General features: G+C 38.7%; 1 protein-coding gene and 1 long non-coding RNA gene across 9 annotated transcripts; one reads left to right on the forward strand and one right to left on the reverse strand.

Annotated features, from left to right (window-relative positions):
* Positions 1 to 6957: 6957 nt before the first annotated feature.
* LOC110057987 (melanocyte-stimulating hormone receptor-like) lies at positions 6958 to 7875 on the forward strand. The gene has a single exon (XM_020764586.2). It carries the CDS (start codon positions 6958 to 6960, stop codon positions 7834 to 7836), a length of 879 nt encoding a protein of 292 aa, XP_020620245.2. The 3' UTR covers positions 7837 to 7875.
* A 6895-nt stretch (positions 7876 to 14770) lies between these two features.
* Positions 14771 to 23493, reverse strand: LOC149099060 (uncharacterized). Of its 8 annotated transcripts, XR_016203590.1 has the most exons (7): positions 20702 to 22016; positions 20136 to 20507; positions 19912 to 20035; positions 17986 to 18113; positions 17339 to 17542; positions 16507 to 16585; positions 14771 to 16193 (listed from the first exon to the last, which is right to left on the reverse strand). It is a non-coding gene; the product is annotated as an uncharacterized LOC149099060 (long non-coding RNA). The 8 variants fall into 8 exon arrangements; XR_016203597.1 differs by having other exon boundaries at positions 14771 to 16585; positions 17339 to 18113; positions 20136 to 20216; positions 20424 to 20507; positions 20702 to 23493; XR_016203589.1 differs by having other exon boundaries at positions 17339 to 18113; positions 20702 to 22018.
* Positions 23494 to 23501: the final 8 nt, after the last annotated feature.

The following is a 23501-nucleotide window of genomic DNA, read 5'->3' on the forward strand; positions in this document are numbered from 1 at the left end:
GGGACAACAAAAAAAAATTAAAATTATTTACAAACGAACTTCGGTAAGTCTTTTCTTACCTTTAAAAACTTTCAGGCCAAATTTCGTGGCCTTCTTTGTATTTTCAAGTACATCCTCTTCGCGTATTCTCGGGATTTCCTAGTCCCAGCTCTTCTTCGTTGCTTGTAGGAAAACTTTTACCCTTTTTCTGCATATTTTTGTCAATAATAGTTCATAGACAGCAGCAGATTCGGCGGTGATGCTAACAGCAGTAAGGGTAAATTTAAACAGAAAAAATATCACTGTTCCCATTCACACTTGAAAAGATAAATATAGGAAAGGAAGAAGGACTTCTTCGAAGAATCAAAGTAGGAAATTATTCTAAAATTATTTATTCAACGTGGTCCAGTCAGCTCCATAGCCGGTCTCTAGTACCCTACCCTGACTAGAGATAATAAAAAGCAAGGGATAGTACGATGACAGAATTGTAATGGATTTTAGTCTTCTTTCCTTTTTGAATGAGAACCTACACCTTTCTCAAAGTTAAAAAGTATTTGAGGGATTAGTTTATGTAAATTTTTTGCAGGTAGAAACTAGGAATTCCCACTTCTTGGTGAATAGACAACTTGAGCATTTAAAGACGGTGCCTACTTTTGTTAGTGCGCATATTTTCTGCGCATCACGCAAGGCATGGTTTAAGTGCCACGCGCGCGCTAGGGTTGACATTAACGCCATCAACTACGCTACCAAGTACACGACTAAAAGAAAGCAAAATTTTCCTACTGTGACCAAATCAAGTTTAATAAACCCGTACTCAAACCAGGAACACCAAAATAGCAGCATATCACCAACCACTAACTGTTAACGTCTTCCAGCTGAAAAACTAGCTGGTATCTGGCGAAAATTATACTGCAATCCAACTGTAAACAAGTACCTGCAGATGGCGTAGTGCGCGCGCAAAACAAGTGCGAAATACGTAAATGTTTTACTTACTGGGGAGGTGACAGGAAAAAATGTAACGGGCACCATAAAAGTTTTCAAAAATAGATCAATAACTATAACGCGTGGTTACCCCACATTTTATGTTATGAAATGGAAGTGGCAAGCCTATTCAACACGTGATTAGTTTCTGGTTGTGACCAAAAGGTATTTAGACTGTATTTTGGCTGAACCAGAGGAAGGCTGTCAGAGACGCTAAAAGCGCTGTTGCAACGATTTTGTTATTAAAAACATACCAAAAATGGTTTTTATGTTATCATTTACCATGTAGTTTTAAGACCTTTATAAATGTGTTTGCTTTTCTGTTTGTAAAGGAGATTTCGAAGGAAACTTGTGAAGAAATATCCTTTCCTTCTTTTTTTAGAAGAGATTCAAGGCTGATTATCTGGAAAAAATGCGTGGCTACCCAATTTTTCTTTGTGGATTCCAATGGCCCTTGCAAAGATCTACTTTTTCGGCGTGGTCCTAACCCTGCGCAAAAACCTTTGTATTTAGTAGGCACCGTCCTTAATAGGACATGCGGCCCTCGTTAACAGCGCACATCTTTGATATTGAACATCAATTTTATAGTCAATTGGCACCTGTCAAAACAAGGTATCCGCTGGCCAGTGCCACGTGACCATATTGCAGCCTCAAGTTTAGAGCTTATTGAGGTCACGAGTTTTTTACGTTAACCACTGACCAAGTACCGCCTTTTCGATTGGATCGCGGGCTCAATCCAGGTTAACTTACTGTAATCAGGGCCGGGTTGTTCAGAACTGAGCCAGTTAACGCTGACCCAGGATTAAAAGTTAACCGACGTATAATTTTTTCTTGTATAAAAATGTTTTTCACTACTTATGTTTTGTGTAGTTTGAAATTATTGAAACTCAGAAGGCCAAACAACATAGCCAGAAAACCTCACCGCCGAGTAAAAAAAAATCTCAAATCAAAATTCTCACTTATTCTGGGTTAGCTTAACCAGGCTTTAAAAAACCCGGTCCAGGAACTCCGGTTTTAGATTTGGCTTCATCTGCATATTATGTTAACCTATTAGGTATAGTAGAAGGAGGAAAGCAAGAGAGTTTTTCGATCTCTGGTTAAGTGTGATCTGGATACGAAGGTCATGCTTTGAACTTGTTTGTCCAGCTCATGACTATAATTAAATGATAATAGTTTGTTGTCACAAGATGGATAATAGAACCGTCCGAACTATGCTGTTTCAACATGGCCAGGGCTTCTATGGTGTTCAAATCCCTAGCTCAAAGAAAACCGAAATATTTTAGTTGATTACCAGAAGAGTTCATAGCAAATTTCCTAAGATAGGTGTGTTCCTTTGTCTGGTGCAAACAGTTCCCGTACTTGAGTTGATACAACCAAAAAGAAAAACAAATATAGAAGCTTGACGGAAAGACTGAGTACCAGGTTAGAATAATGAGAGATTGCCTGTGACGTTGTTTAGTCAGAGCTAGTAAGCGGACAAATCAGTTTCTAAAAATTCCAACCTAATCGTAATTACCTCTGATGTCAGTTTCACAGGCTAAGGGTTGTCGTACATGTTAAAGTGCACCTAACCCCAAAATTTTTTTTTCGCTAAAACGAATCTAGACTTTATTTGAAGCATTTGGGCGAAGAAATTTTTGAATTTGGTTGAATCCTCGATTTTCTATGCCCTTTCAAAGTCGCGCTTGAAGTGTTTCACGACCGCGTTTTAGGGAGTCTGGGGCGGCGGTAACTGATGACGTCTACCCAGGAACCAAACACAATGGCGCCTCAGTCAACTCTCTGTATTTGCTCGAGGAAATGGAACACAAAACTAATCGTTCCGATGTATTTTGGGACTAAAACGTCCACGTTTTGTCTCAGAATCATTTCTTTTTCGTCACTGGAGTCAGAATTAAGTTTCGATTCGGAAGACCCCGAAATAAACTTCGATCGAGCACGTTCGACAACTGTGAACTCACTGCTTAGAGCTTTGAGAGCAATTTACAATATTTCAAGCGACGACGGGGAAGACGTCTTTGCGGACGAGCTGCTTGTATATTAGGAATGGAAAGCTAGATACGAAGTGGAGGAGCAGGCAAACGAAAAGCAGGAAAGAAAACTCAAGGACTGCTTTGGATGGTAATTTCGTCAACTAAAGATTCCCACGCGTGTTTATAGCCCGTGTACATTTGTCCTTAGCGAGAATGTATTTTGTCAAGGTGTGATTGTTCTGTTAAATCCAGCTTGTGTTTTACTTTCAGTTGAATGCTTCATGTTTATAAGAGCGACGTACGTGTTGCAGTTTTCGAGACTTGATGACCTCCAAAACATTGGCTTCGATCGATTGAAAATCGTATTGTTTGGACCTGTATTTTTGAAGCTGCGGGAAGCAAGGCGGAAGGAAACATTTCATACAATTACCGATTTCAAATTGTCACACGTTTTAAGTCGTAACTCCAAATAACCAATGTAAATTGTTCTCAAAGTTTGCAGCAAAATTCGTCAGATAAGCGAAAAGGATGTGTTCCCTAAGCGGTCCGCAGATAATGATACGCGGTCATATTTTCGACGCTATTGCACAGAATCTTTGTCGCACTGCTGATTTCCAAACCTTCGAAAAACTCTGTGCGTCTAACAATTTTGTTATCATGTAATTCTAAAGGATTAATCTTCGACTTTCATCTAAATCGAAAGAGAAATAAGTGTTGGTTAGCGGCGTACAGTTGCGATCAGTTGCGATTACATATCAGTATAACGCTTCTTGATCATGATCGGATCGCACAACCTTTCCGTTTATGTTATAAATACTGCGGGATTGGAAGATATAGGTTGTCGGTAGTATTTCTACAAATTGCTGGTTAGCTTTAAGCAGAAAATTTATGAAAATAGCGTTCGAAAGTCTGTGGAACAAATTCCAGTGAGAGTTCTTCAATGGTTCTCACAGATTCAGTTCGCTTGTTTCGGTTCGACAAAATCAACCATCGTTTACGTCTTTGTTGCCCCATTAGCCGATCATCGTCAGTAAATTGTACAGTATATCTTTCTTTAAATCTGGAATATTGCTGCAACAGCCGATAGCACCTCTGGAAGGCGTTTCTGCGCACTTTTCGAATGTGTATTGCACCATCCTGAAGGAAATGAGAGGACGTGAGATATCCAACCTTCCTGGGTAGACGTCACAAGAGCCGCTGGACCCATTTTCCTCAAACTCGGTCGTGAAACAAAATGGCGGTGTTTTGGAGCTATTTTCGAGATTTCGTCAGGGCACAGAAAATCGAGGATTTAACGGAATCCAAAAATTTTTTCGCAGAACTATTTCAAATAACAAGTAGATTCGTTTTAGCGAAAAAAATTTTGGGGGTTAGGTGCACTTTAATATATCTGTGTTTACATAACGGACCGAACAGGATACGGAATCTGATGCAAATCAACTCTGTTATCTAGGATCCCTAATAAAAGCAGAACAGCAAAACTTTTTGACAGCGTGACTTTACACTCGGCTTTAAGGTGTATGCCTCACCAAATCAAGTTATGTTACAAAAAAACTACAAGTCCATCGTCGCCGAAGAGGTAATTTTATAAAATAACTGAGACACTACGCGCGTTCTCATTGGTCGATAGGTGTGTTTATATGAGAGTTTGTAAACATGGTTGTGACGTTTTAGATTCGTGCTTGTTTTTGAGAAATATTTTACGATAAAAGCAATAGAGTACTTTTTCCTTGTTTACATGGCCTCATCTAAACACTGGCGGAGCTGGGAGAATTCTTGAAAGTTGTGCAAACCCTCGACTGTGTCTTGGCTTTGAGAAACTCTCTCGAACTCTCCCAACCTCTTCGTGTTTATATGAGGCTATGTAAACACGGAAAAAGTACTCTGCCAGCGAGAATATGAAAAATAGTATCCTTGACGTACATCTCTTTGCCAGTTTATAGATGTCTTGTGAAATTACAATAAATGATTGTAACTTAGTTTCGTTTTGATGAAGGGAAGACCTAGTGCTAATATATCTTTCATCAGTTTTTAATTAAAAGTTAAACATGGAACCTTGAAGATATAGCAATAAAACTGTTTAGAACATTATACCACAGTTTCTTTCTTCTCTTCGTCTTCACTTCATGATAACTGCAGTCTTTGGCCTCTCCACAAAAACGAGGCGAGAGGCGAGAGGAACTCTAGATCCTAAGAAAAACTACCAAGTTATTAAGATATATCGCAGGTGGCAGTGAGTGCCAATGCTCTGTCGGATATGTTAACTATGTTAATGATGATACGCGAAAATGGAAAATTAATCGTAACTGCTTTTTCTGCTTCCACTTCGACAATTCTTCCCTAAGACCCTTTGCATTTCGTCCCGCGTAATGCAAGAAAACAGTAGGTAGCGCGAGTCTTGATGCTTAAGCGATGAAACCTCAAAACATCAATTTCCGAGTATAACATGCCCACAACTCCACGCGCATCGTGCTACAACAAGGAAAAAGATTGGGGACGAGACATTTTCCACTTATGATTATTGTCAACTGCTCCATTCCGTGACGTCATCATTGATCGTTTCATGGCAGATCACCATTGGAATATCTCTACCGCAACCAATCAAGGTGGAAACTTTGCATAAAATTTCAATTTATGCCAAATTGCTTTCAGAGACTAAAAGTTGATGTTTTCATAATGTAATATCGGTTGATTCCTGTTTGTTTAACCGACCGAAAAATGCGAAATTTGATGCCAGTCAACTGAATGTGGCTTCGGGACTACATTAAAAGCTGAGTAGTTAAAGGATATTTAACGAGGCAAAATTTCACCTCACATTTCTGGAAAGGTTGTGTTAGCCAACTGTCATGTTTTAAGGTAAGAAAGAGAAACTTCGGAATGCTTTTAGTCAACGGACGCCTTTTGTAAGGGTAGCCGACAACGACAGTCGGCACATCTGTCGCTTTTATACGAGGAAGTCGTGTTGTAGTAGATTGTAGCGGAAAAATTAGAACACGGTAAAGGTAGTTCTTAAAATGACGAGAAAATTTAAAGACACAAAACAGGGGGAAGGCGTTTGTAATAAGATAAATCCGATTCTTCCAAGCAAAGGCAAAACAAAACATCTTTAAAAATGTACCAACCAATAATTCCGCTTTTCTGCATTTTATACTCAATTCGTGCAAGCGCGTAAAATGAAAGCATCGTTTGACAGCGATGAAAACAGCACTAAAAGAACTAAGTGTTATTATTATGTAGTATTTTAACTCCCAATTCTTCTCCGGAATAAAGAAAATCAAGAGATTATAACCTTTCGCGTTATTAATAGCCTATTTTGTCGGTTTTATTAAGCTAAATGGTCAGAAAGACACTTCGAGCGAGGGAGATGTATGGTTAAATAATTGGAGAACAAAATTGAAAGAACATTCAATTATTTTGAAACGTTAACTATACAGTTGGCTTTATGTTCAAAACTCACTTAACTGCAATTTGCCAGCGAATCGGCTCTTTTCTTAAAACGTACGTTTCTGTTTACCCAGGTAACATTTTATCACAAAAAATATTAATTAAAACGTTGAGGATCGTTTCTTCGCCTTTCTGGATTTTTGCAGGCAGATCACCATTGGAATATCTCTACTGCAAGCAATCAAGGTGGAAACTTTGCATAAAATTTCAATTTACGCCAAATTGCTTTCAGAGACTAAAAGTTGATGTTTCCATAATGTAATATCTCCTTAATAAGTTATCATTTACTCGGTCTGAACGGGGACGTGTTTTCGAATCACCTGCACAAGTGCAGATTGTCAGAACATTGTTTGTTATTGAGCTTTTTTTATCCCCACAAAATGCATATTTTACATCTGAGTGAATGAATTTCCGTTTGAAATCATGATGTTAATAAAGGCAAATAATGATTTTTCTTAACCATTCGGGACAACGACCTAGACTACCTTAAATCTATCAAATTGTCAAGTTTGATTCCTTTAAGCTACAGACTATGAGTTAGATATTTTTTTGTTGTTATTTGATCCCTAGCTTAAATGAAATGACTGCTGAAGATTCTCCTATAAAAGAGGACACTAACTGGTTTCCAATATTCATCACTGAGTTTCTTGTGATATCGATAATTAATGCTATCACCATCACCGCCTTCGCAAGAATCCGCCATCTACGCAAGCGCAGTACGTACCTCATAATAAACCTGACTTTGGCTGATCTACTGGTGGGTGCCGCGACAGGACCTTTGTACTCTTTAAAAAGACACAAAGAAAACAGCGTCTTCACATGGGCCATTAAACTCACCTTCCTAATAGCTTCCTACATGAATCTTTCCTTGATATCCTTAGAGCGGCTACATGCAACACTTTTCCCCTTCAGGCATTGCTTGATAACGAAATGGACTTACATTAAAATTATCATCGCCTGCTGGTCTATAAGTTTACTTTTGGCCTTTGTCGTGGCTGTTTTATCAGAAGAAGTATTTCAATACGCATGGGCATCATTTAGTGTTGCCACTTTACTGGTCCTAGCAGTCTGTTATATCATTATCATTGTTGATGTTCAAAGAAGTCCTCATTCACAACATTATGGTTCAGTTCACAAAGAAAGGAAACTATCAATAACATTATTGATAGTCACTGGAGTTTCTGTTCTCGCCATTCTTCCTATGGCTATTTACAAATCCATGCCACAACACATAAAGGAAAAATGGCACAGTGCGTCAAGCGTTGATGTCCATGATACTCTAGCTGTGATATCTTTTGCCAATTCCATGGTGAATCCTCTTGTATACGCCATACGAATGCAGGAATTTAGAAAAGCGTTAAGAAACTTTGGATCACGCCAAAGGCAAGCAGGGCAACGACGGCAGACAAGCACCGACCGGAAGAGAGCTCAACCTTCACAACCTCAAACTATGTTGTAAACTCCAAACTGCCAAAGAGTCGAGATGTTGCGGACGAAGTAAAACCTACTTTGCAGATTTCCAGGACCACATTGAAATTATCAACTTTCCAAACTGTGGAAATGAACTTTAAGTTAAGAATTCTTAAGTAATAAATAGTAAATGCCAAAAGAAACCTGCCCAGAGTCATGCGCCTGGACTTACAATTTCATATAAGTAACTGCTATAAAAAACCTTATTACAAGCTATTTACAAATATATGAATAACAATTAAATAAACTTTCCAGGCGAACTGAGACTAATAAGGAGTAGCAAAACCAAGCCAGTTGAAGCAATTGGCAGACTATCTTCCTGTGACTGCCTTGAATTGGAGTGAGACTTTTACCTCTATATCTAGATTCAAAACGAACAACCGGCATGATCATGATGCCGACACTACTAAAGAAAACTTTGACAGCCGTGCCCCTCTTTTGTGATTCACGAGTGACAGCTTGTAGTTTTTCCATACTTTGACTCCATGTTACGAAGGGTGTAGTTAGTAAGCAGGTAAACACAGTTTGTTCTGGGTGGCCCATTCAGCTTCGTGGCTGATTTCCACTGGGTTATGCTAAAAAGAAATTCAAACAAATATGAACTAAGAAAAAAATGTCATAAAACAAGGGTTGATAAGAAAAATAAATATGATTTTGATAGGTTCTGTTTTCGTTCTCTAGTTAATCTGCATCTCGAATGTAAACCAGTTAACGTCGAGAATACAACGCCATACCTCCATTTTTTTAATTTAACTTGTCTCTAAGTTACTGTCCACGAGAGTGAAATTCCCGTCTAGACCCTCCTGGGATTTCTGACGTCGCTAGTGATCTAAAATAACTACAGAGGGAATGCCTGAGGAACAAGGCCTCTATGGATGGTAAAACAACAAATAGATAGCGTAAACTGACGATCTTCTTAGGCACATTTACCACAACCAAGCTGTTCCTGTTTTCACCAGGTTGACCGTGTATAAATTACCTTCCCGTGCTATTCCCGTCTCTGTAATATCAGAATTTCGGAATTAAGCAATGCTATATGTTGACTTCAGTCACTACTAAATTTTCCCAGTATCAATCTGTGGCACATCCTGGGCGTGGTCGAACCGCTTAACCAACGTTGAGGTCCGTGATCTTTCCAAGATTCAGAACCCTGAATCCCTTCCTCAACAGCTCGGGCTACGCTGGCTTGGGCCTCTCCACCGAATGCCTGACGGACAGATCCCAAAGACCTGCTCTACGGCGAACAGTACGAGTCATGTTGCAGCTCTCGTAAGGTCTCACATGAATGGCAAGAAATCCTTTGAGAGGACAATAGAACAAACAACAGAAACAACGCCCCCTGGCCCCAAAACAATACTGAACAGCTGCTGCAATGAGGACAAATAGAATTACAAGCTTACGAAGGCTGCTACACTACCACACAGTGAGGGAAAAGGCCATGGGAATGAAGTTGAGTTGCAGGCGGATATCTCCAAAGCCATTAAAGTTTTTTCGCTTTTATGAAAAAGTTTATCATTTTACGAAGGGAGAGGGATGCTGGAACAATTTTAGTCCAACACGCATGCATGGGTCTGTTCCATGAGCTCTTGAAACCCGTGCAGACTTCGGGCTACGTAAGTCATACTATTAATTCAAGGATATGGTGTGTCACAAGATGCATGATATCCTTCTCGTCCCCAGGGTCACCAATCCTTTTCAGCCGGGAAGCCTTGGCTCGAGGAAGAGGCATGATTCGATTGGCTTGATTCCGGCTGGACGAAAAATTTCATTGATTCAATGCTGGTCTCCCTCCCAAAAATATCCACTGGTTCATCTCGACCTTAAACCGTTTGTTTATTGTGCCAATAGACTTTCAGGAAGTTTAAAATTTGCTTAAGGGGAGATCTTTCAGTGAAGTATTCTACTCAACGAAACATATGAATACTACTTCCGGTCAGAACTTCAGGCGTTTTTTATCTCCTTTGGTAAATAATGATAAAAATAAATATCTTAATTGACCACTCCCCCAGTACGGCTTTTCAGGAAATCAAATGATGAAACAGATAATGCAAATGAACATAACGTGGTTAAAAATCCCAACAGGCAGGACGCAGTCCAGTTGGCTATTTACAAGCGTAGCCGAGGAGTTGAACTAGGGTCTACCGAGAAACAACTCCAGCTTAGTGGTTAGAGCGGGACTTGAACCTGCGACCTCCGGATTTCAAGTCCAGCACCGTAACCACCCGGCCACGCCGCCTCCACACCGCTACCTCCTCCACACCTCCACACACCTTATGTCCATGAGACAGGAGGATTTTTGTTAATAAAACCGTTACGTTTGCACTTGCTCTATTCCAAGTGTTTCAGTAAGAGTTCAACCAGTGGATATTTTCGGGGATGAAGGCAGCGCTGAATTATAGAAATCTTGGGTCTAACAATCTAGCCAATCACATATCACCATAGCTGACTTTTTCCTTGTGCCAAGGCTTAGACGGCAACGAGGAACAGACGGCCTGGGGACGAGACTGACACGACATTTTGCTACCCAGTACAGAACTTCAACCTCGACCCCAGGACTTATCGCGTTAAATCCAGGTTATATACTTAAGACTAAGCTAAGGAGGCCATGGAGAGAAACGATGTGTAATCAAAGCGCAACATAATCCTTCCGAGCCCCACTCAAAAAGTACAGAAGTGAACGACCCTGATCCCCGAGCCCGCGTCCAATAGGGGAATCCTTGTTAACAATATTTGCCTCATTAGCATGAGCAATTCAGTTTCTGATGGAGCTACAAATGTATCAGTTCCGAATATTGAAAGGTCATAGTACGGTTAACTCTGCCAATGAATATGAGCCTGATCTATCGAATACTTTTTGTGCAACACTGGTTTAAAAACTCAAAATTTTACAAAGAATGTATGAGCTCTTAACGCTTTTGCCACCCGGGAATTTTGCAGTTTTTGAAAGACAATATTTCCTTGAATATTACACCCAAAGAGATAACAATTTCACCATGTATTAAGTTTCACAGCTCTTTAGCTGCCTGGAGTCAATTCATATCCAACATGTTTCCTTAGGTTACCGTCCTCCACTACCTTTGCAAGACCATTCAAGAAGGCCCCATTTCTGGCAATACATGCAACCACCATGACAAGCTATCTATTTATTGTCAATGTACTGTCAATTAAACGTTTAGAACCTAATCTTGCGGGGGTTTTTTTGTTATTTGCTGAGAAAATGTAGGCTTATTACTTGCATGATGCATTCTATTGGAGCCAATAATAAACTCATCAATGCAAAAAGCAACAGGGAACCTGGGATGGAAGGAGCTGGGGAGAAATCAGGCTTGGGGTTCATGTTTACAAGTACAACCTCTGTGACACTCTTCTCGAGAATATTTCTTTGTAGGTCAGTTTGAACTTAATGTAAAATAATTGTTAAAGCTATCTTTATTGACAAAAGATTTATGATGAAAATTAAAAGCATAGAGTATAAAGAAAATAACTAATTATCATTTCAAACTAAAAGGTAGTAAAGCTATTACAGTTTCTCAAGAAAACAAGGGGTTTGGTTATAATAAGAGATCACCTGATATTGATCTTTCTATCTTTGTCATAACCTTCGTTACTGAACTCTTTGTTTTGGCAATAAGTCATTTTGGCTCAACAAGTTTCTCCTGGATAAACTCCTGGATAAACTCCTGGATAACTCTTATTGCCAATGGCTAAACATAGGAAGTGTCCCTGTTCATTGGAACCAGATGCTGTGTTTTTTTAGTTCTTTCCATATAACCTCCTACACAGTTTTCTTTTACAGTCTATTCAAGCTTAAGTGAACTCACTGAGAAAGGAAAAAAAAAATTAGAACCCAAAGCATCAGAATACCTTTCTTGTCAGAAATGCGAGACAAGAAATAGCCTTACACTGCGTGCGGACACCCGAGGAAACAGATCCTGCTCCGATCTCACATTTGACGAACATTTTAACATGAAATTAAGCATTTTCTACCAAGAGGTCTCGTCCATGTTATTCTGAAGATCATCCGTTTCATCTAGGTCTCCCGTACAGTGATTTTATATAATTTTACCATCTAAAATATCCACACGACCGCCCGGAAGCTTGCGTCAGTTGGTTGGCCTCACTCACAGAAGAAAATGTTATCGTTGACAGCAGGGGCGTAGCCAGGATTTTTCAAAGGGGGGGGGGGGTGACACTGTGTCAAAGTGAGGGTACTCACCATATTGTGTCATTTTTGCCATATGTTGTAGGTTGTTTGTTTACAAAAGGCTTGCAAAAGGGGAGGGGTCACAGGCACCCCAGGACCCCCCCCCCCCCCCCCCGCCCCCTAGCTACGTCCCTGGATGGTTTTGCAGATAATTTAGCGCAGAAAAATAATTCGTTGGTACCAGGAGCCATAATCGGGGACGGAGACCGTAAGCGCGCGCCATTTCAAGTATTGGGGTTGTCCCCATGATATGGGACAATAATTCTATTTTTAGAACAGATTGCGCCATCACCTGTGGCACACGCGCGTACATGCTGCGAGGATTTTTGCGGATATCGCGCGGGGGAAATGGCGTCCGAAATTCCCGAAATGTTTCATATTTTTGCCCCACAACTCAACGCGTTTACGTCTGTTGGAATTTTGCTTAAGTATTTTCGTCGTAAGCTGCTCCAGTTTGAGTGAAGTAAGACTGTGTCGAATTTAGGTATGTTCCGCTGTAAGCTTATATATATCGCTGACCAAGTTGTGTTCCGACTGATGCTTCTTTTACATGAGCTGTACATTACTCCACTTTAAATTTCACATATGTTGAAGATTAACAGCTTTTCCATTACACAGCAAAAAACTAGCTGGATATATTTAGATATAGCAGAGCTTCAGGACTTCATAGTTTCCTAGCTCCTCTTGCCACACGCTTGCGAGGAATTTGTCAGTCTATCGCGACCGAAAAGTAAGACAAAATAATTGCTAGTTTGAGTTTCGCTTGAATTGTAAGCAATGCTTGATGTTTCATCAAGACTTAATAACTTTACGTCCGTAGATACTGCTCAGTTTTATTCGTGTAAAAATCCAGTAAATTCTCTGTTGTCGATGAATGAGAGCGCCCGTCGATGCGTGTTTTGTACAGTCAGTAAACATGACAAATTGTACTTGCGCCGCACTTTCTGTGAAAGCGTACATCGAACTCAAACAATAGCTCTATAGTTTTTAAATATGTTTAAGATTGATAAATGTTTGAGAACATATTAAAAGCTAAGCTGAAAATATGTGAATAAAGCAGAAACAATCAGCAAAGTTACGATGACGCTTTCTTTAATCAACTTGGAATAACGATTTCGATTTTGATGATCGAGTTATCAAAACTCCTTGCCTATTTTCATTTTCGCAGTGTAAAACTTCACTATGCTTATGTTGAACAAACACACATGATGTTAGTAGCCTTTTTTTGCATTCGTGAAATTTGTTGCAGCATCTCAGCACAAAAGATAACGAAAGAAATCTTTGTCGAGATTTGTTAACAATTGAAAACACCGACTCGGACTTGAAAGTGCACGAGCTGCATGCACTATGCAAATGAGCTAATTGTACGCGTCAGACTTTCCTTTCAAAAACTTTTGCAAACTCACCAAACAAGCAGAGACAATAAGAAACCATCAAAACAGGTTTTAGTTATGATTAAACATTGTCTGAGAAACTCACAAATTAACTCGATACCAGAGTAGAGAGTTTTCTTGCTATATTCTTAAGCATACGCGTAAGCTTACAACTAGCGTGAGCTGATCTTATTATTCATTCCCAGCGCGAGATTGAAGTCTTGTTTTCGACCCTGAAAAACCCACTTTTTCCGTTAGCTCAGAGCATAAAACTACTTATAAGCGCCCTGGTTCGTATTCCCTGCCTTATTCCCTGCCATCGCTGTGAAAAATACGCAAGAGAATCTCTCAACTCTCACCATTTGATCACGCAACGTGACAACATCCACGCGAGAGCCCCTGACATGTGCGTGAATCCGCGCGGATATATGACGTCAGGATGGCGCAATTTGTTCTAAAAATAGAAAAATTGTCCCATATCATGGGTGCACGCGAATCCCGAGACTTACGGTCTCCGTCCCCGATTATGGCTCCTGTTGGTACATTATTTACTTTCGAACCCAGCATATGACTTGATAGTTCAAATGTCTTTGTAAGGGAGCATTTTCCATCTAATATTTTCTCATATTTAGAGGGTTTTGAGTATTGATCAGCAGGTCCTCCACGCTATCGTCTACAAAATGGGTTTAAACCCACTGATCATTTTTATGCATGTGTTAAATGATTCGTTTTCATCACCATTCAAACGTTTTAAACCATATCAGGATCATATTTTTCTGTTCGTGTTGTTCATTGTTGGGTTCTCGAGATATCGCCCAAGAAACGGGCGTAAAGCTTCACTTTTCAATCGCATTTTCAATTGATCGATCTCAAAATTTTGTGTTTTTGTGCCTTCTGACGTCCAGTTTTTGAAAACCAAAGTATTTTTGGACAATATTAACAGGTTATCTTATTCCTGTGATCTGTTGATCGCTTTCCTTCAAATTCTTTGAGCAATCATCGGATGGAAAACTTTTCTGGTGTCATTTTTAATTGGCCATTGAAACTTCACGGGCCAGCTCACGAGTGACGCCATAATGGCCAAGATCATCGGGCGCACAATCGCATGGCTACGCAAACAAAGTTGACCTCTCCCTCCTGAGCACTGAGTCGGAATGCAGCTAAGAACAGAAGCCGCTAAAAACGAAGATTGACGATTCAGCAATTTTTATGTACTGAGGTGTACCGTACACTTGTGTTAGTTCAGTTAATACAACAAATAATATATAGATTTAGGCCAGCCTAAAAGCGGAGCTCCTCAGTTATTTTTCGGAATGTAGTTACTAATGAAAATAATCCAACATGTATGAGGTAAATTGCGAATGATTTAATAGTTTCAGCCGGAACTAGTATTACTTCAGCAGATCGAGGTGTAAGATGGTGTGATTATGAAATATAGAGCCACGATTTCAAGGATTTCTGGGAAGCTACCAAAAATCTTGATCACATAACAGAACTGTCTTCTGTGCTTTTTGGTGGCATTTCTTGTTCTTTCCTACCTTATTCAGAAAGACAAGGCATTGTCATTAATCATTATATTCTTCCTTAGTTAACATGGGGACTCCCACACAAAAGAAGTTTACACATTTTTGTTGTTGTGGGGACTGATTGAAATGCAGTGGTTACAATATATTCAGTCCCTGAATCTCTACCAAATGAAATCTCACAAAAATACCAAAACAGTATACATATGTGAAAAGTTGGAAAGTTTTGTTTTCTAACTTGTCCCCAAAGATACATTTAGCTATCTTCACTATTGTATGGAGTCTCCTCCTGCTGGAAGGGTTTGCAATAAGCAAAATCACCCTCGCATGAATGGTAATTACGATATTTTTTTTTTGCTGATCATGAATACTTGCATAGGCTTCTAATAATAATTTTATTATTCAATTTCAATGTGATTTGTTCTTTTTCTCGACTGGCATTGTGGACTACAAGAGCTGCGATTGGGTTCCATTGATTAATTTTGCTATGATTAAATTATACCAAGAATTATCAGTGAGCTAAGAGGAAGTTATATTATGTACATGTATTTTGTCTGCACTACACAACCAAATGCACTCAAAGGTTATGAGGCATAGGTACATTTGTCAGAAGAGCCCAGCATATCCAAGATATGTTTTGATTGACACATCAATTAAGATAATTTACAGCAAAATGGATAAAAAATACATCAATATCCTACATGCACCAAAGCCAGACATGGGGTTATAAGGCAATCGTTTAAACAACAGATTGAAATAATTTATAAATTAGAGAACACTATTTCTACAACAGAATGGAACAAATTAACCTTATCGGACATTGCGAATGGCAAGGCTGTCTGTAGAATGTCACAAATTTCTCAACCCTTTCTTTCTACAAAAATGCTAATCCTGCAACTTTGCTTAAGACCCAGTTCTCCATTTCGTGTTGGCAAAATATCAATTTATGCCATGTCCAATGCAGATTATCACAAAATTGATTTAAAAGCTCAATAAATATCATTTTAAAGCCAAAAAGCCAATTATTTAAATAAACCATGAGTAAATTATCTCTAAGAAAAACTGATTAAATTAACAGGCACTTAAAAATAATTAGTTAATATGTGTTTCTTAATAATGTAATGCAGTGTATCTGTCACAATGTTGCAGCTATGATATTACTACAAACAGGATGGGTTGCAGAACTGAACCTCCAAGTCAGTTTATTCAATGAACTTGGTGCAGAAATATAATCCCATCAAGTTGTCTGTAAATACAGAGAAACCAAACAAAGCATTACAATCATAAGTAATGAATTACTAAACTCTTTTACATGTACTGTATGAACAGTGTATGTTCCATTAATATTGGGGATCTCTCAGAAGCTGCATCCATGATAAATTAATTTGTTCCCAGATGCATTTGTTTATAGAACTTTTCACAAATTAATATCTCTGTCATAACAGTGACCTCTGTGTTCTCCAACAATTAGCACACAAGAAAAATACACTCAGTAAGATATTGTTTACAATAAAAATCAATGCCTATAAGCAATCATAAGGACCTTAAATTTATATTACCTCATTATTGCAATGTCCTCCCCAACGGTCATATTTGTTCTGTGGGTCCAAACTTGAGCAAGTAGATTCTGCATCGTACCTAGGAATTGCCGTTAACAGTAAATTAAGGTGGCCTGACCATATCTCATCTATATCAAGCAAGGCGAGTCGATCCTTGGGGGTGATAAAGAGAAATCTCTGGAACTGCCCCAGGAAAGTACGCGAAACGGCCTATACCAGCATCGTCCGACCCAAATTGGAGTACACAAGTGCCTCGTGGGACCCACATTACAAAAAAGATATTTTAACCCTGGAGAGAGTTCAAAGGAAAACTGCTCGTTTTTGCCTTCAAAACTTCAACAACACAGCAAGCGTGACAGACATGCTATCTGACTTGAAATGGGACACATTAGAAACAAGACGAAAGAAAAACAGACTGACTCTAATGTACAAACTTAGTCATAACTTAATGGACATAACCACAGAAGAACACTTAATACTAAACAGTGAAAAAAGAACACGCAACAGCCATGCTTTTAAGTATAGGATGCCAAAAGTATCTAAGGACGTTTTTAAGTTTTCTTTTTTTCCTAGATCAATAACAGAGTGGAACCTACTGCCCGCTGACTTAGTAAATTGCAAGTCATTATCTGATTTTAAGTTAAATTTAGGAAAACACGTGAAATGAGTAAAGTAAATTGTACTTAAGAATTATTTTTTAATTATCCTTTTTGTCTAGCTTATGGATATGTGCATATATGTTTGGTACAGTTGATGTGATGTCTTGCGGGACTTTATCAACTAAATAAATGTAGATGTAGATGTAGATGTAGATGTAGATGAAATATCTCACCAGGCCATGGTTGCTTTGAAAACCTTTGATGTTTTAATACAGGCTCCCCATCTGTAACCTGTTCATATATTGACTGACAGGAACAGGCATGTAATTCCTTTCTTTGATATACAGTGTACTTCATTGTTAGCTGTTTACTGAGTGTTAGTAGTGAATCAAATGCTAGGGGTTGGTACTCCAACTTTCACTGTGGCAGGCTCTGCCCTGAGATACAAAGCAAACTTACATAACTGTTATGAACTTCGCCACTTGCTTTCGAGAGCAAATGCAATTTGCTTCAAACAAGCAACTGGAACATTGAGGGTTACAACAATGTGCACAGTCCCAATCACAGGGTCATCCAGGCTGTTTGGTTGTACATATAACTGTACAACTGTATATGAGTTCAGCTTCCAGAAGAAAATCAGAGTTTGTCAGGATAAATACTGATGTTCTTGCCTACTCAATGAATGAATGTGCAGTTCCAGAAGATATTGATCACACCCAACACCCATTCACGGCCAGTCTTTAGAAATTCCAAATTAAAGTATCAGGAATCAAGAGCTCTAATAGAGAAAAAACCTCCATGTGGGGTATGAATCTTTTCTTGAAGAAAACAATGTCTGAGAAATCATTAATTACAAAATAATGTTTAAGAAACATCTTACCTTTCAGAGAATTTTGTAATCTACACTGTCTGGCCAGTTCATATACATGTATTTGACAAGTTGACACTGGGCATGTTTGTAAATTTGTGCACTTCAACATCACATTACTATGTAGTAGCACTGGCCAACTAAAAACAAACAGCATAATTTGGTTAATTAATATACACTGTACATTATTAGGTTGAACTATTGGTGTAGATTGTTGCACATCAACAGATACAGAAACTATTTGCACCTGAATCATAATGAGTGAAAAATCGTGCATGAGACATTTGCATGTACATGTAACAGCCCTCCACCTCAGAACCATCACAGATATGATACATTTGATATTTTTAAACTCTCTGAAATTTCAGATTATTCAAGATTAACATATGCACATACATCATCTGGGGCAACCCTAAAACACTGAATTTGGAAACCGAAATCCGGAATCCAGAATCTGGAATCCAGAATCCGGAACCAAAAACCAGAATCTGGAATCCAGATATTATGAATGATGATAGAAATAATTCACTTCAGCAATGTCTAATAAATAAATATGAGCAAAAATCATTTTGTTGTTATTTATTTTCTTGGCTTTACTTCAGCCACAGACTGTAATTGCTAAAAAATTATTGACTAGTTCTGAACAACCCTTAGCTATATATCTGGCCCCGTTGTTCAAAAGCTGCATAAAGCTATTCATTCGGTACAACACTATCCAGTCAGGGTTACTGATTTTTTGGGTGGATAGAGTTACTCATAGCCTGCGAGCAGGCTCTAGTATCTGTCTCTATTGTCTGAGCAGGCTAAATAGGTGTCTAGTGTTTTTCTGCATTGGCATGTCACCAAGAGCCTTCATGCGGCTTTGCCAATCACACCCCCAGCCCAAACACGAGAGCCTGCTCATAGGCTAAGTTACCCATCTTTTGTTCAAGCTGGCCCTGGTGAGAGCCCGGTTCTTGTCTAGATCAAATTGCTCTGAGAAGACTGGTGAGCAGCACATTAACAACAAGCTATTATGGGCTATTGCAGTGAGTTTCTGACAGTCTTTTAGCATCTTTGAACTGCATGTGGTCTGATCTGTCAGCAAGTGAGAAGCAGACGGAAGTAAGTGTGCAACATTTCTACAAATTGTTTTAATATGATGGCCGCCAAGAATATGAAATGCTGATTTGTCACAGTATGTGTGGAAATTGTGTTAATCTGGAATTGGTCTCGTATCTGTTGGAAAAATCAAATTTCATATTTAGACCAGACGGGTTAGCCCTTGGACTTCGAAATTGGGGGGCGTGACCGTCAATGTACAGGGGGCTGCCACTGATGGATATCCTGTTCTCTATGACATTTTCTATCTTGTTCAGTATGTACTAGACATAAAGGATAAATTTATACTTCCGGTAAATTGAAGATCACTTATTAAACAAAATGGCAATTACCAGCAAGCTTATTTTAGACACTCTCAAGGTGCTTGGAGTAAAATTAAGATGCACTTTACTGAGATTCTCATAATCATAGCCCTCACTAAAAATAACGGTTGCACAATTTCAACAGACGGGGAATTTTTGTTTCAAAAAAGGTTAAGTTTGAGGTCCTTTTTACTTGGCAGCTTACTTTTTACAGTCGAAAAGCTAAGCAAAACAATTTTCGCGTACTTGAAGAACTTATTTTCTTTGATTTGCGGATTCCGGTTTCCAGTTTCTGGATTCCGGTTTTTGGTTCCAGATTCCGGATTCCGGTTTCTGGGTTTTAGGGTTGCCCCATATTTAACATATTGTTTGCTTCACATTCAGTTTACACATGGCTGTTATCCAGCATAGGCAGACTGATAAGTTTTCCTTCAAAAATATATTGCAACAACTATTGCATCTTTCGTTACCTATTCTTGTGATGAAATGACACAAAATTCAAGAACAAGAAGTCATGAGCATAAAACTAACTTACATGGTAGTGCTTACAGTTCCTCTTACCATCTGCATATGCTGTCCATAAACTGATGCTGCCTGGACAATGTACTCATTATTTTTCTGATCACACCTTTTAAAACGTCACTGTTATATAATTTGTCCTGAAAAAGCAATACATGAAATGTTATGCCTTTGGCACTCACCAAATGCCTTTACAAGATGTATAATGTACACCATATCAACATTCACAATTCTCTTTACTTTCATTGTAACTCTTTTGTGTCATTTTCCCTCACTTGAAGACAGGACTTCCACATTAGGTTATAATTGCCTCTGGAATCTCTATGAATTCACAGGGAGTGATAACAATTAAATCATGACTAATTTTAGCAAAGGAGGCATTCAAATGCCAGATTTTAATGCTAAGTTTATACAGTAACTTTACATTACTCTTCGTACATATATATAACCTCTCAATTATTGCACCTATAGACTGAAGGTGTGCTGGGGGAAGAAATGTTCTAAACTCTCTGAACTTTTCCCCCTTACCTGTAATAGGATGACTATTATGAACTACAGTTTGTAACCAACACCAACATCAGGTTATGTATACACATGTATATTTGTTGTCATCTGTAATCATAAAAAAATAAAAATTTAAAATCCCCCATAAAGTTCACACTCAATAACACTGCTACATGTAGCGCTGTTACTGAAAATCAATTTAAGTGAAACTGTTGAAACAGCTCTGCCAAAATTTTTCCTAGCAGTTAAGGCAGGATAACAGAATATACATGTAGCACACAGCAAAGGCTAGAGATACTCACATGTTAGTTATCAGTTAGGATTTGGTGAGCTTCTGTGCTGTAGGTATGGTGGAAAATAATAGATTATCAGAAATGAAGGTTCCTGAGACATTTTGACAGCACTGAGAGGAATTAATATATAAATTCACAAAAGAAGGAGAAGTTCTTGCCCTGTCCAGTTCTCTGTAATAAAAATATCATTTACATGAGTCATTTATAATATGTGGTTTGTGTTTAAAGCCAATATAATGCACACTCTGATTTGCCAATTCCAGTGCATTATTTACATTTACATGGTATACCTCGGTAAAACCATAAAACATTGCGTGGGACTAAAATAAAAAATATAAAAAATAAAAAGAAATGCCTAATTCATAACAATTTAAAATACTCAACACTAAAACGAATGTAATTCTTTACTTGAAAATTATTCTCCCGTAATGCCCATGGGCCAATTACAGGCAGGTTAAAAAGTCCTAACACAAAGTAAAAGGAAATTAAGAAAACTATTGCTTTTTTCCGGAAAATTGTAGCAACTGAAGACAATGATGGAACACTCTGAGAGTGCATTCTATCAACCTGATGAGATAAAATTTAAGGAGAATAGAGAATTCACGAAGTTATATCACAAACAAATTGGTACAGGACAGGAGAAAGGAAACTGTACAGCCAGGAAGAAACTGAAACTTTCTTCGACCAGCAAAAAAGTATGCATGCACAACAAAGAAAACAGTCAGTGACATTCATTTAATAAGTTAGTAAATAAAAAATTAGTGTGAAGAAGAGAGTAAAGAGAGAGAGAGAGTGGAGATAGGAGAGCACTCTCTCCAACTAAATTGTGTATATATGTATGTAAAAGTTCTTCTTATTACTGAGAAATGGTCAGGGCAAGAACTTCTATTACACTGTTCAATTTACCGAGTCAATTAGTACTATCTCACTTTTTTGGAACATTTCCATATTAAGTGTAAATACCGCATTGGGGAATAACCTCTTATTAACAAAATACGGTCCATGTACCCCCCACCAAAAGCAATGGCACAAATAACATGAAGTAGCCAATCAAAATCAAAGCAGAGCTTCATTTGCAGACAGGATTGCCATGCATAATCGTCTACTCGACATTTTGGACTATATAAGCATTTCACCAAACCGAACTTATTGGACAGACAACAAAATAAAACGAGGAAATCTACATTATAAACACAAGATGCATATCACTACATCTGAGCTCGAGTATCAACAGCAAATCCCTTTTCAGTGAACGGTGACCGAATAAAAGAGAGGGTAAAGAAAATTCGTTTAAGCTTGCGGTGTTAAAGTTAAAAAATTATTCACGTTTAAATTTGAATATTACTGAGAGTCTGTATTTTTGCCGACGGCTTAATTTAGCTATTCAGTCATTTCATTGGCAGTAGCCAATTTAACCTCGGAATTCACAAAAGCATTTCGCCAAACCGAATAAATTGAACTAACAAAACGAGGAAATCTCCATACTTTGTAATCACAATATGCAAATATTCACATAGGAACAAAAGTAAATTTAGCAAATCCTGTTCCCTTCGGCTTAAAATGGTTTGTAGACCTTTCTTCGTTCAGTTTTCAACAACAGAAGAACAAATTTTAGCAGTCTACGAAGCGGCAGTGCTACCTAAATCAGAGAAAACTTCAAAACTCGCCCGGCCGTGTTTACAAGTACGATTTTGGTTAAGCTTATTTTTAGATGTGAGGTTATAAGCTTAAATTGACGACGAAAATCGATAGAAAACATAATTTGTTTACAACTTACAGCAACCTCCAAAGCGACCCACGTGTTATTGTTTAGAGACGAGCGAAATTAAAACGATGCAATTTTTAAAATCTCTTACAGCATGGCTTCAAATAAGGAAGACTTTTAATGGATTCCAATTGAAAATAAGCTTATATCGCCGAGGAAACTTGTTAATTTTCATACCAAACGCAACAACAAAAGTCACTTACCGCAAGTTGGCAATTCAGTTCGGCCAGTGTAAATCTTCCAGGCAGAAACTTGCAGCAAAAGTTGTGAAGACTAAACTGAAGTTATATTTTCGATAGATCAACGAATCAACCACTTCTTTCCGCTACGTTTAGTGTTTTGCAATTTCTCTAAAACACTCGGGTACGTTTGATTTCTCTTATGTTCATCACCTGACCAAATCAGGTGACTTTTGAATTTTCTTGCACGGCTGCACAGCATCACGTTCGCGCGAATTTTGAACTTGGCCATGGGGAGTTCGGCAGTCTTCTGGATCAATTTGTCGGGTACTTTCGCCTCCTTTCTGTAGCCCTCGTTAGCTTTGGTTCACGGCATTGTTCGGTATTATTTCACCTCCTTTCTCTAGCCCTTGCCTAGCTATAATTCACGGCATTGTTCAGTACTGTTTCGCCTCCTTCCCCAGCGCTGGCCCTCTCAGTCTTTTTCGCGATATTCTTCGCTACTTCTTTGCCTGTTAATTCTTGCTTTCTGTCTTTTGCTTCAGCGTAACCCTGTCTTAAAAATATTAAATCAACCTCCGCTATCGTTTTTCTTTAAAAATCCCGCCAAGAAAAATGGCATTCACCCGCTACCAACTGAGGGTGCATGTCTCTGTCAACCTATTAGTTGGAGTATGGCCGCCATCTTGCGCGACTCCGTCGTCGTCGTCGTCGTCGTCGTCGCCGTCGTGCGTACGCGCCCACGAGCAATACCGCTAGCCATGATAACCATGAGAAAATCAATTCATGGGTTTCCTTTTCTCCCCTATATGGGTATGGGGCTCCGCCGGAGCTCCGCTACAAAGATTGAGAGAACAAACCACTG

The sequence above is a fragment of the Orbicella faveolata genome, unplaced genomic scaffold (genome assembly GCF_042242905.1).
Source record: "Orbicella faveolata isolate gen_17 unplaced genomic scaffold, um_ofav_v1 contig_46, whole genome shotgun sequence".
NCBI classification, from domain to species: Eukaryota; Metazoa; Cnidaria; class Anthozoa; order Scleractinia; family Merulinidae; genus Orbicella; species Orbicella faveolata.

What these genes read in the sequence shown, in the direction of transcription:
- LOC110057987 (XM_020764586.2), top strand. Translation starts at nt 6,958, where the DNA reads ATGACTGCTGAAGATTCTCCTATAAAAGAGGACACTAACTGGTTTCCA.